This window comes from Podarcis bocagei, assembly GCF_964188305.1.
Source record: "Podarcis bocagei genome assembly, chromosome: 9".
Taxonomy (NCBI): Eukaryota; Metazoa; Chordata; class Lepidosauria; order Squamata; family Lacertidae; genus Podarcis; species Podarcis bocagei.
The window spans coordinates 40,017,934-40,031,009 of NC_138134.1; the positions used below are offsets into that span (position 1 = coordinate 40,017,934).

The 13,076-nt window shown below is 38.2% G+C and overlaps 1 protein-coding gene across 4 annotated transcripts in view; it reads left to right on the plus strand.

Annotated features, from left to right (window-relative positions):
- FBXW7 (F-box and WD repeat domain containing 7) overlaps window positions 1-13,076 on the plus strand; it is a 120,578-nt gene that overhangs the window by 52,297 nt on the left and 55,205 nt on the right. Inside the window, exon 1 of one of the 4 annotated variants that reach the window (XM_081208392.1) lies at window positions 6,179-6,500. The exons of the other annotated variants lie outside the window; for them this stretch is intronic. Within the exon in view, the coding sequence (XP_081064518.1) occupies window positions 6,354-6,500 (147 nt within the window). The 5' untranslated portion in view covers window positions 6,179-6,353. Of the gene's footprint in view, window positions 1-6,178; window positions 6,501-13,076 lie in introns of those variants that run through there. 4 annotated transcript variants of the gene reach the window in all.

Genomic DNA, 13,076 nt, shown 5'->3' on the forward strand with positions numbered 1-13,076 from the left:
TGGTCAGCTTACACCTCAGCTCTGGATGGATCAGACTATCTACTGCAAGGAGCAGCAAGATCATACTGACTTCTGCCATATTTGACAGAGGGTTATCCCTTCCCTTTAGTGTGGCTTTGCTTGCTTCATTCATTGGGGAAAGAGTTTCTGCACTATCCTACTTACAGTGGTCTCTACTGTATTTAACTACTTACAACCTCCTTTGTTCTGTCTACTCCCGCCCCCCCAGCAAATTCTATATAGTAACACATTTTTCGTAAGCGTCTAATATCCTTTATTGCCAGGAATGGCTAACTACTCCCCCATGTGGTGATCCACGTAGCTGCAGCCTCTTAGGGAGGAATCTTTCAAATCCTGCCTCCACCACAGCGGCTGCTCATTGATCCCTCCTGAGCATGGAGTATATAAGGAGGACTTGCTTTTCATTGAAACTTGTTTGAGCAGCTATATCTACCTGGATTCTCATGTGTGCATGCACATTTTGTTTCTGCTCTTGCTCTTTGGTCCTGACTTGCTGTGGCAGTCCTGCCTCCTAGATTTCTCTTGATTATGACTCCCAGTTTCTGACTCGCTTTAGCCCACTGCCTACAGACCAGATCTGACACTTGCTTAATTTTCCTGTAGGCTGTGACAAAGCAGACATGACTTGTATTTGCAGTTGTCCTTCAACCTTCTATTTTCCCACATATTTTGATTATTAAGCTGTGTGGCAGTGGCTTGGTTCAGATGATTGATCACATTCTGACTTCCTTCCTGGTTTGTTGTCTGTTGTTAAGTCAAGAGTTTCTCAGTTTGGACGTAACTTATTACAACCCAGGATCTCTGTGCCAAAGTCTGTGTGTGATGGGAGAAAGGCAAGGAAACTTCTCATTCCCAGTTTCATAACTTGTGTTGCTTAAAATCTTGAATCATCCTCTGAACCAGACCACTGGGTCCAAAGCTTTCTTAAGCTGCTAGTCAGCAGTTTTTAAAAGGGCAGACACTAGGGACTAGTTCAGTGCAAATTTTGGAAGGAATTGTTCCTTGCTCTCCTCGCTACAGGAGAAGCAAAGACCAAACAGGAACATCTTGTAGTTAATATAAACATAAGAAGAGCCCTTCTGGATCAAGCCAGATACCAATCTAATCAATCATCCTGTTCTCACAGTGGTCAGCCTATGGAAAGTCTGCAAGCAGGACCTAAGTTCAACAGAACTCTCTCTCTGTTTGCGATTCCTAGCAGCTGGCATTGACGCATACATACCGTTCTGAATTTCAGTACAGTCATACCTCATGTTACGTCCGCTTCATGTTACGTTCTTCCAGGTTACGTCCCGCCACGACCTGGAAGTACCGGAAAGGGTTACTTCCGGGTTTTGGCGCTTGCGCATGCGCAGACGCGCAAAATGACGCCATGCGCAGAAGCAGCGAATCTCAATCCGCGCATGCTCAGACACACTGCTACGGGTTGCGTTCGCAACCAGAGGTACCACTGTAGTATGGTTGTTCCTGCCCCTGGAAGATTTAAGGTTTAATCTTACAGAGAATTTCCAAAGTGTCTTCTGAACAAGTATTTACAAATAGATTAGGACTCAGCAGTGGGTAACAGGAGTCTAGTGAGTAAGGTACCAGTTTGACAGCAGTTAGTCTTGAGGGCAGCACGATATAATTGGGTCAACTAGAGGGTGTTTAAACTAGTGGTGCCATTCTTTGAGTCACATCGCCAAAGTCGGCATGAACTATTTAATCTTAATGTATATATAATTAATTCCATTTACATAAGAATGCTTCCCATACCTATTTAGATCACTGAAGCACATAAGAACAAACAAGACAGATCAAGAATTTCAGCCTGCCTCAGACTACCTGCCTTTTTTTGGCAGCTCAAACATTCTTTACTTCGCATATCTTGAGCTATTATTAATAACGCCACACTCTTTTTCAGCATGCTATTTGCCAGCTGAACAGGATTATGCAGCTTAAACTGCCACTACCGTGTGAATGCCATGTAACAATTGGTTAGTGTGTGTTTTTCCATTTGCTCGCTTATATGTATTATATGGAATATTTCTAGTAAGTCAGATATGTTATCAAAGAACATTAGAAGCTTCTGTTATGAAGTGCTTGAATTTTTAAAAAATATTTTAAATTTGTAGCACACCTAAAATCCATTGATGCAGTTATGAAAAGGCAAGTAAGTTTCTGCTAAAAATACTGGGCTGAGTCCAATATTGTGTGAGTTCCACTTGTGCAACAGGACTTTCCCTGCCTCTCTGCAGCCTCCTGCTTTTCTGCCAAATCTTTTCTGGAGGGTTTCCTAACCTGTCGGATACAACCCACTGTTCTTTTCACAAAATGAACTGAACAGTCTGCAGGTGGTTCACCTGCTCCTCTTAAGATTTTCTATGTAGAGTAGTAAGATTTAAAATACGGTACTACAATTTAGTTAAACTGAATATTTCTGTGTTCTGATGACCTTTCCAGTACATGCTTACACGGCTTACTTAGTGGTGAACAAAGTTTTTCAATTCAGTATTTTAATAGGCAAAATGTGAAAATGGATAGAGCGTTGTACTTGAATTTGGGCTTATCATAGCTGAGCTATAGATACATAAGTAGGGAGGGGTTTAGGCATGTCACATTCTTTGAAACTCAGTTGTCAACATCTTAAATGAGATTACAAGGTGGTAGCTCAGACAGTTAAGCTTGTTGCTTATTAAAGTGCAGTATACATACCTATCTTTTCGTTTCCCTGCATTTGGAGAATGATAAGAACATTTTTTTGGCTGTTTTATGGTATATTTTGTTTGAAAGGTGTACTGGGGTACAAAGATGCAATCTGCCACTGAATTCTTGAAGAGCAGCTGTAGTACTTCTTTAACAGCTGGTACTATCCTGAGACGACCAAAGAGTTATACTTAAGCATGAGATAAATCATGTTATAGCTGATAAGGATTGGACTGACATTTCTAGAATGTTTGCAGAATGCAAGACGATCAGTGGGGTTTGTGTTACATATTTGAAATACTTTCTGAAATATTTAATGGAGGAGGAAGACAAATGTTCGTGAAATGTTAATTTGAAAGCAGGTAGGGCAAGTGAAGCAGAAGTTAGGATTTAAAACAACAATACTTCCCTGTTCAAAACATACTCAACAAATGTCTAGCTAATGCATTTTTTTAAACATATACAGTGGAACCTTGGTTTTCTAATGTAATCTGTTCCAGAAGACTGCTCGACTTCCAAAACGTTTGAAAACTGAGGCGCAAAGGGCGACCTGCCAGTTCAATAGAGAAAATTGTGAAAAACAACAGATACACGCAACGGAAGCCATTCAGCTTCCAAGGCGCATTCGGAAACGGAAGCATTTACTTCCGGTTTTTTGGCATTCAAAAACCGAAACATGTGGCAACGGGAGAGGTCCGAAAACAGAGGTACCACTGTACTCTGTTCTCTGCATATGGAATTTGCGCCTTGTACAGTTAACAAAGTTGTGCATGTTACTGCTTAGATGATTTTGGAGCCTTTCCCTTTCCCTATCATTCTTCATTTCTATGCCTTATGAAATATAACAGTAGCACAACCCTTCCTGAGGTCATCCAGGGAAGCAGGTGAGTTATAATAAGCAGACCAATATCATGAAATCTCCAGTGAAAACTGGGACACACAGCTTTGTGATGTATTATTATTCTCATCCTGTGGAATACCTGTTTTAAATCTACTCATCTCTTACCAACAATTACTTCATGTGGGGTGTGTTATTGTTACACTTAATGTACTTCTGCACTCTGGTCTCTGCGTAAATATGTGTAGTGTAGCCCTTAGGCCACCATGTCTGTCAGGAACAGTAAAGCAGTCAGGTTTTGCAAAATTTGAAGTGTTTATTAATTAGGGAGTGCAGTGGGTTGCAAATCACATTTAAAAGAACAATTTGCCACCCTGATTTAAGTTAATATTTAATGGCAAACTTTAAAAAAAATCTTACTTATGAAAAACAACTAACTTCCAGATTGCTTTGTGTATTATAGTAAGTATCTCATAAGAAGCAGTATAAATAATGCTAAATGTTGTAGTGATCACTCTTATCCATTTGAGGGCAGATGCTCACAAGATAAGAGTTCTGTTAAGTTTCACTGTCTCCAGCTTGCAAGTGATATGTTCAGTAATACTGCTCTTCATTGTAAACAGCTTTTTACTACATGCTCAGTGAAAATTCCATTTTCGTAATAACTGAATTAAAATTTCAGCGACTACCAGCAAGTTAATTCCAATTTCAATAATGGTCCAGCAATTTCAGTAACAGTTCTCAGTCCATCACCACTTCTTGTTTTTATACACTCTACATACATTTTGAGTAATGTAATGTATGGGTAACACATTATGACTAGGAATAGCTGTTGCTTTGTACCATCCCTTTAAACTCAATATCCTTTTTAAAAATCTGAGTTGAATGATGATCCAAGCTTTATTAGTAAGCATAACTAAGATTGCCCTCAGCGCCATTGGAAATTCACACAAGGATCCTTATTGTTCCTAGGCTCTGAGAATATTTCTTCTATGCTTCCTTTAAAGGAGAACAGCATGATGCTGGCAGCCCAGCTCAGGCCCAAAATTTATAGGATACTAGAAAATGGACCATCAGTCTTCATTCCTCTGATACTTTCCCTGGCATTTATTCCTGCATCTCCCCAAACTTTGTCCACGACTTCCTGTTTTCTTAGTTCCTGTGATTTGCAGTGTCCCTACTTGTTTACCTTTCCCACCCCAAATGGCCGCAACTCTTCTGTTTGTTTGTTTCTATGAGGTTAGCAATCATGGCTATTAGCATCATAGCCTGAAAAGAAAAATGCTGACTATCTTGTGCTATAGCTTGTCCTCCTAATCTAGGTAAATACCATGAACAGTTTATTTATTTAGTTAATTGTTTTACATACTGCTTCCTGTTTCAAGAGAGATCTGTGCTTTTACAAAAAAGAATGAATATATGAAATACACATTCAAAACGTATTCCACATTTTAAGCAGTATGATTAAAAAAGGGTAAAGGGGACCCCTGACCATTAGGTCCAGTCGTGACCGACTGGGGTTGCGGCGCTCATCTCGCTTTATTGGCCGAGGGAGCTGGCGTACAGCTTCCGGGTCATGTGGCCAGCGTGCTTCTAAGCTGCTTCTGGCGAACCAGAGCAGTGCACGGAAACGCCATTTACCTTCCCGCCGGAGTGGTACCTATTTATCTTCTTGCACTTTGACGTGCTTTCGAACAGCTAGGTTGGCAGAAGCAAGGACCGAGCAACGGGAGCTCACGCTGTCACGGGGATTCGAACCTCCGACCTTCCGATCGGCAAGTCCTAGGCTCTGTGGTTTAACCCACAGCGCAGCATGATTAGGCAACAGTAAATAGCTCTAAGCTACGTACATAGGTAAAACAACTGAGAACTACAGAAGCACATCATATACAAGGCATCAAAATACAACATGGAAAAGCTACTCCCTTTTGCCTATCTCTCACCTGGAGAAATGCAGACACCTTTTCTCCTGAGGAGATAAAGCCCTCTCCTTCCAGTCAGACATCCACTAGTTACACCTTACACTCATCAACTCATGGGGAGCATCTCAGACAAAAATAAGAAAAACCGATATTCATCAAAGAACAATAATGAGCAAATTAATAAAAAAGGAGTTGGCCCTCATAGTGACTCTGGGGTTGGCAAATCCACTAAATCGATTCACATTGTGGCTGCTGTCACTGTTCTGTAAGCAAGAGATTGGGTCAAAGTTGACATAGTCCTGACCGTATCTTGGTCATTCTGAACATAGGCAAGACACTTCATATTAATACGGTACTGCATTATTATATATAATCCCAAACATGAAGAGGTTTAATTTCTTCTTACATAATTAGAAAATGTTATGTTGTATTTTGTTTCAGGTTGTTTGATCTGAAGGTATTAGGGCTTCGTCTCCCACTTAAAAAAAAATTAGTCAAAACCATAACTTATACATTTGATTCTAGTTTGAAGCTTTGCTATTTTAGTTCTAAGCAATTGAATTTTTTTTAAATGTCACCTATTTTGACAGTATGTGTTAGTGATACTGCATGGGTGGGCCAATAGCTCTTTGATTGGCAGGGACAGTCTGTCGGCATAGTCGTTTATAATTCCGCTCTATACTAGGATAGCTTGCACTTCACTAAGCAGCAGACAGGTCAAGACACTTGGTAGGAGAGATTGAGAAGATTGAGACAAAGGAAAACAGGCCTTGGGAAGCAGAATCCTTTGCTTAAAAACCCTCAGTTACACCAGATACCAATTTTGTTGAGCTTCTTAGTAATGCCCTTTTGTTACAAACAATTCTGGACCATGTGAGAACTGTACAATGTCAAAACCAGGAAAATCACCCGTAAATCATGGCCTGGTTCCTGTTGATCTTCCAAGTACAAAAACGCCATTGCCCCACCAAACTGTGATGAAGATATTTAGCATCAGCATCATTGCGCAAGGTCTTCCTTTCTGTCGTAGACGGGTAAGTGCTATTATTTTTGTCCCCTTGTATGTGAAGGCCTGCTGTTGTATACTGTATCTTTAAGTACCATAGCTCTCGTGTGGCAGTTTCGGTCCATGAAGGATCCATACGTTATTTTCCTTTGCGATTTTCTTGTGGAACCTACATAATTTGAAATTAGAAAAATCATGTATATGTGCATGCTTTAACAGTATGTTTGGCCCATGTCGTTTCCAAAGATTGTTCTCCAATTCTGTTGAAGAATAAATTAAAACATCAAATTGTAAAAATTAATTATGGTGTCTTGTCTTTGTAGGACAAGTTATTCAGCGCTGCTGTGAGAATATTTTCTTTGTAACTCCTTACATTAAATGTTTCATAGATAATACAAGCTTTAAACTTTTGTATTAAATAATGCTGTTGGGAAAATTAAGTGTACTTGGATAATTTGTGTATAGCAGAACAACACTGGCCCCTCTGCAAATGGGACTCCTGCAATGGAGCCAGTAGCTTTTCATTTAAATTTACTTGTGATTTTAAACACTTTATTACAAGTAAAATTCAAAAGTGGTCAACTTAATTATAATTTTTTTCTTTATGTCTGTCTTGAGTGGCATATCTTGTTCAGCGTCGTAATAAGGGTCAGAATGAGATGTCTACTTCCACTTTAGGTTGGAGTGGCTAGTGGTTTGAGCTGCTTGCCCATGTGTGTGCTACAGTCTACTTTAAAATAACATTTGGCAATGCCCAGCAAGCTTTCTGAAAATTTCAGATTTATTTTCTATAGCAAAATCTACATTTCTCTTTGGTAAAAACCAGCTGGTAAAGAACATGGAAGCAAATTTAAGTTCTAGAAATGAATGACACTTTGAATTTCTCCTAATTACTTAAACCTTCAGTTGACTGATGCCAACTTTCTCCTTGTTCGAATTCAATTATTAGGTAGCAGTCAAATGTTTACAGTAATCCTTGCAAGTAAAAATACTTTTGTTATGAGATCTGACAGTTCATGTCTTATGCATCTCTAGCACTAGTTATATTCAGCTTGTGTTGAGCACATTACTATAAATGGTCACAGAACACAACAGTTAGCCATCTGATTATTCTATTACTTTATGAAGATGCAAAGTAGGACTCAGTGCTAGTTACTGGTTTATTTGTATGAAAAATGCTAGATCTTCTTACAAAAATAATATTGTGAAGAATTAATAGTGTATCAACTTAAAAAATGTATCTCTTAAAATTAAAGCATCCACAGATGTGCTGTTTTATATTCTCAATTAAATGAAATAGAAGTTTCAGGCTACAAAACATTTATAAAGAAGCCCATGCAATTATACATGTATCACACTGGTAAATAAGAATGATATTAATCTCATTAAATATTGATGACTAATGTGTATATAAACTGTAAATTACATAGTTCATACTATAAAATTATTTTCTTTCTACTTTAAAGTTTCCAGTAACATCCACTATTATTTAATAATAATTATTTGGCACGTATTTTTTTCTTGGGCATGGCATGGGCATCAGTTTAGGTGTGCTCATTTCACCCGTTCCGTTCATGGTTCATGCTACCTTTTGAGCTTCTACAATGACATACCTGACTGTAGTATATGGTCTCTCCATCAAAGTATGCACTCCTATGAACATGGTTTAGTGGAATTTGAAAGCTTTAGCCACCTCTGATTGCTGGCAACTTCAAGTAACTTAATTTTTATTTGTCTAAACTGATGCCCTTCATTTTAAGCACATAATGAAGGTTATATGTGTTTATTCAATATTTATTTGGAAATTTGCAGCTAGTATTTGTTTCAATGGGTTGTAATCCATTTCAGCAGTAGAGATCATTTCTCACATCACTGCTCTACCTTAAGTTATATACCACAAACTCCGCACAAAACACCTCATAACTTTTCTCAGCTCTTCACTATTAAATCTTAAACATGACTGGAATATTCCCCAAAATGAAAACTGCATTTCTTCGTTCACTTCTGTGAACCCATACTAAAATGTGTATGACAATACAAATAGAATTTAAATTGTAGTCAGTTTAAATCTGAGAGATTTTTTTCATTGCTATTTTCAAATCCCATGTCATGAAAATAGTGAGACTAGAGGGATTGGCATGAAAAGTATATTGTGATATAGAAATACCCTACTAATGCTATATTGCATGTAAATCTCGGAAGTGTTGTGCTAGACTTTGATCACTGATATGCAATTAAAATGTTTTGAGCACTGCTCTGAAATTCTCCTTTAGTTTTCTTTTTAAAATTCTATGATTTTTGCCTTGAGCAACCCAACTACCTGATCTGCACCATCTGGGTGTCTTTTGTGCAAATATGTTAATATTTACCTATCTAGAATTTAAGAAAGGTGTTTGGTTACATTTCCATTTTATTTGTACCGTGATCCCAGCCATGATCCCAAGAGCACATTTAAACATATACAAGGGTTTGCAACCTGTTAAATAAAGTATAATCCCCACCCTCCACCCCCAATTTGAACAACAGCAGTTTCTTTCTTCACTTCATTCATTGCTCTACAGTTTGGGGAACTTCTTTGAGCTCTAAAAGTTACTTTGATTTTGATTTTTTTTTTCTCTTTGAAGCCCAGCTAAATGCATGGAGTTAGTTCTCTAACTATATCCATTGATGGACACTTTTCTTTTTAATAAAATTTTTATTGGTTTTTCTTTTTTTTTATTGACGGACACTTTTCAGGGTGTTGGATAGTCTCAAATATAAGAAACACACAATGTGGAATGGTGCTCTTTTTTGTAGTGTGTGTGTGTTGTTTTGTCCGGCATACATAGGTATTAATAGCAACCACATTTTGTGATTATAGATGCCCGTGTAGCCAAAATAGCATTATTTATGCACTTAGAGGGCAAGTATCATTGGACTTCAAGGAGCCTTAAGGTTTAGAGAAGTACATTTTATTTGGAGGGGGGAAACCTAAAGGGAGAAACCTATAAAACAACCAGTGAAGACTGAGCATGTTTGGTGTGCATGGAATGTTTATTGACCTTTGGAAGAACAGAAAACCAAGGTGAGGGAAGACAATGGGAATAATAGGCTGGCTGGCTGGAACCATGAGCAGGAGGAAACTTTTTGTTGGAAGGCCCCTCTTGTCTTCATTATAATACCAACTTTTATTTATTTATCAGATTTGTTACCTGCCCTTCACAATAAGGGTCTCAGGGCGGGTTACAACAATATATCATGCAATTATAAAAAGAAATAAATTCTTTCGTTCAAAACAGTATAATTTCAGCAGAAATACCTAAGCTAGGGTTGCAGCTAAGTAGGGATGGGCAAATAGGTCCATGCTGTATTTTTCTCATTTTAAAGCTTGTTCCATTTGCCTGTCCATTTGCAGTTTCAAAAAACTGTACCAAAATTCACATGCATAATTCCATGCATATTGCTCATAATATTTGTGTTGTATACAGTGATGCCTACTATCAACATAATATATGCAGACATTTTCCCTTACCACATTTTGTACATATTTCCCCAGAGAGATGTTTTGGGTGTGTGCTCTTTAATTAGAGAACTGCATCACCAAATTTGAAGCAGTTCAGATTTTGAAGGATAAGCTGTATTCCAGTTTGTGTATTTGTTTATGAAGTGCAAATTAGGTGGGTTCACATGAAAATGCAAACTGAACCAATTTATCCCTCATCCCTACCCCAGATATGCACAACCTACGTCTCTGAAGCCCAGCAATTATCTCTTATTGCTCTGCTCCTGAGATAAATAGTTCAGCACTTGTTTCCTCTAAATGTCTTCAAGATATACTTATTCCAGCAGTTCGGTTTGTGGAGGACCTTTAAGGCAGTGAGAAAGCTTACATGGTACAGAGGAAAAAGTAGTCCTGCCTTATTTAACATGGCTGTTTGTCTGCCTGAGAAATATTTACCGGTATTTGCAAATCACCACAAATGAGGCAACTCCTAGTTTTGAATATGAACCAGGCTTCTTTTCTGTGTTTCATGATGAATCATAGGAGCGACATGATAATACAGTGGTACCTCAGGTTACATACACTTCAGGTTACAGACTCCGCTAACCCAGAAATAGTTCCTCGGGTTAAGAACTTTGCTTCAGGATGAGAACAGGAATCGTGCTCTGGCGGCGTGGCAGCAGCGGGAGGCTCCATTAGCTAAAGTGGTGCTTCAGGTTAAGAACAGTTTCAGGTTAAGAACAGACCTCTGGAACAAATTAAGTACTTAACCCAAGGTACCACTGTATTTATGAATGCCCTCAAATATAACCATTCTATTAAACGTTGGTTCTGACCTACATAGTTGATGTTTCATCACTGATAAAATGAACTTGTACTTCTAATTGTTCTGAGACTACAAATGGTAGACATTCCCCAAAGGCAACTTTCTATTAATAGCACCACCGTATGTTTTCTTCTCGTGATAACACCAACAGCTGACAAGAATGCGGGCAGTCTTGACTATTTGCTTTAGTACTGCTGCATTCCATTCACATTTTTCTCATAGCACATTTTCTTCAGCAGCACACTTAGAGAGGCTCCGCCAATCCCAAGATACTGCTCTCAGGAGTGAGGTGGTCTTCCTGCTAGTCTATGACTATAAACAGAACCCTACTAGCAATTGATTTCATTTCAGATATTGATATTTTGCTGGTCCAATTTAATCTCTATATGTCTTCTGCAAACATTCTGCCTTCTTAATGAGCTGCGTGTTTGGAATGTTTGTTATGTATACACTTTGAATTTTCAGAATTGCACCCAAGCACCTAACATTCAGTTTTATGAAGTATACTAAACAAGGGAGGAATCTTGAGTTGAGGGCAACCAGTGGATTCAAATTACAAGAAAGAAGATTCTGACTAAATATTAGGAAGAGCTTTCTGAAAGTCAGAGCTGTTTGACAGTGGACCGGACTTCCTTCGGAAGGTGGTGGACACTCCTTCACTAGAGGTTTTTAAACCGAGGTTGGACGGCCATCAGGGATTCTTTAGTTGTGATTCTTGCATTGCAGACAGTTGGACTTGATGACCCTCGGTGGCTGCTTCCAGCTCCTCAATTCTATGAGCCTGTGATTAATAGCCAGCTTCTGGGATGGTAATTGAGCCAGGCTTTCAGCTTCTTCTTGCAAACAGCAATGTGAAACACTGTTACTTCTAATAGTGAAGGAAAAGGGGGGGAAAGCAAAATGAGTTTGTTTGCACCTGCAAAGAGCTTGGTTTTCATTCATTTTGCAATAGGAAGTCAGGAAGTGGAGTGCAAAAATGGCCATTTATAGGGTGCAGTGAAAACTTGAGTTCATTTCTTTTATGATTATTGGGCACAGATAACATGTGATACTGCTAGTGCAGACAGCTGTTTCTCCTAAGCCCTCTAGCATGCAATATATAACAGTAACAGATGTAGTCTAGGATACCTTATGTGCATTTTTAAAATTGTATCAATCCACTGCTCCCCCCCCTTGTCTGCAAACCTTAAATCTGCCATGCTACATTGTTGACACTTTTTCACAAACATGATAAATAATTTTCTTTGCAGGAACATTTACATTGGAAATTTGAGAGTATTTTTGGAATCCTTTGATTCTCTACCAGCGTAATTAAATCATTCCTAAAGAAAAGAAAATTCTCACCCAACCTAAATTTACTGGTTTAGTGGAGAAATTTAACTCTGGCACCAGTGCAACAGTTTTACTAGATCTTGTCTGCTGTTAAATTCAATTTGTATTTGTCAGATTGTACTTCAGACAGTTATTAGTTGCTTATTATGTTTAAGTTGGTGCAAAGCTTTTATCGTTGCTGTGATTTCTCTTCATCTATATTTAAACTGGTACCAATTACTGTCAAGTTACATTTTCATGGAAGCAGGGGATTTATTCCAAATTGTGATAATCTTACTGGTTTTATTTACTTAGACCTGTAAATTTGCTGTTAACACATTGCAACTCTATCTTTCCTTATACCAGAAATTAAATCAGACAATGAAATACATGATTTGCAAAAGACAAAAAAGTACTGAGTAAAGATGATAAAAGGCAAAATAAAATGTATAGATATTAGCATTAAAAGCACATAAATGTGTGAAATTCTTACATTTGAAGATTAGTTGCAACAGAAAATGTTGTTGCATTGACTACTTCCTGCTTTATTGTTTGTAGGTGAAATTAAAATAATGTGATGGAGTTAAATATCACTTTCCTGTCTTTATTATGTATAATGCAAGCAATATAGATATTGTTAATAGTTTATTTTTGTAAAGTGCTGTGATGCCAATATAGTCTGCTTATTTTTCTTTACAATGATCCCAGAAAATCCATGTTGTGTGAAACCTCTGACATTGACTGACTGACCAAGCTGGTGTGGTGGCATATAATTTCCAGTTTCTCATGGAATTTACAGTTTACAGAGACAGGAAAGTTGTCATTTTGTTGACTTTACAAATTGTACAGAATCCTGCTGAGCAGTGGGAAAAGATCTCAGGATCCCGCGCCCACAAATTTGTTCCGCACAGTTGCCATAGTGAATTGCCTTCTCTTCTCTGGCAAGCACAGAGCTGAGCCTATACCACCTCCCAAAGATGGAGTTC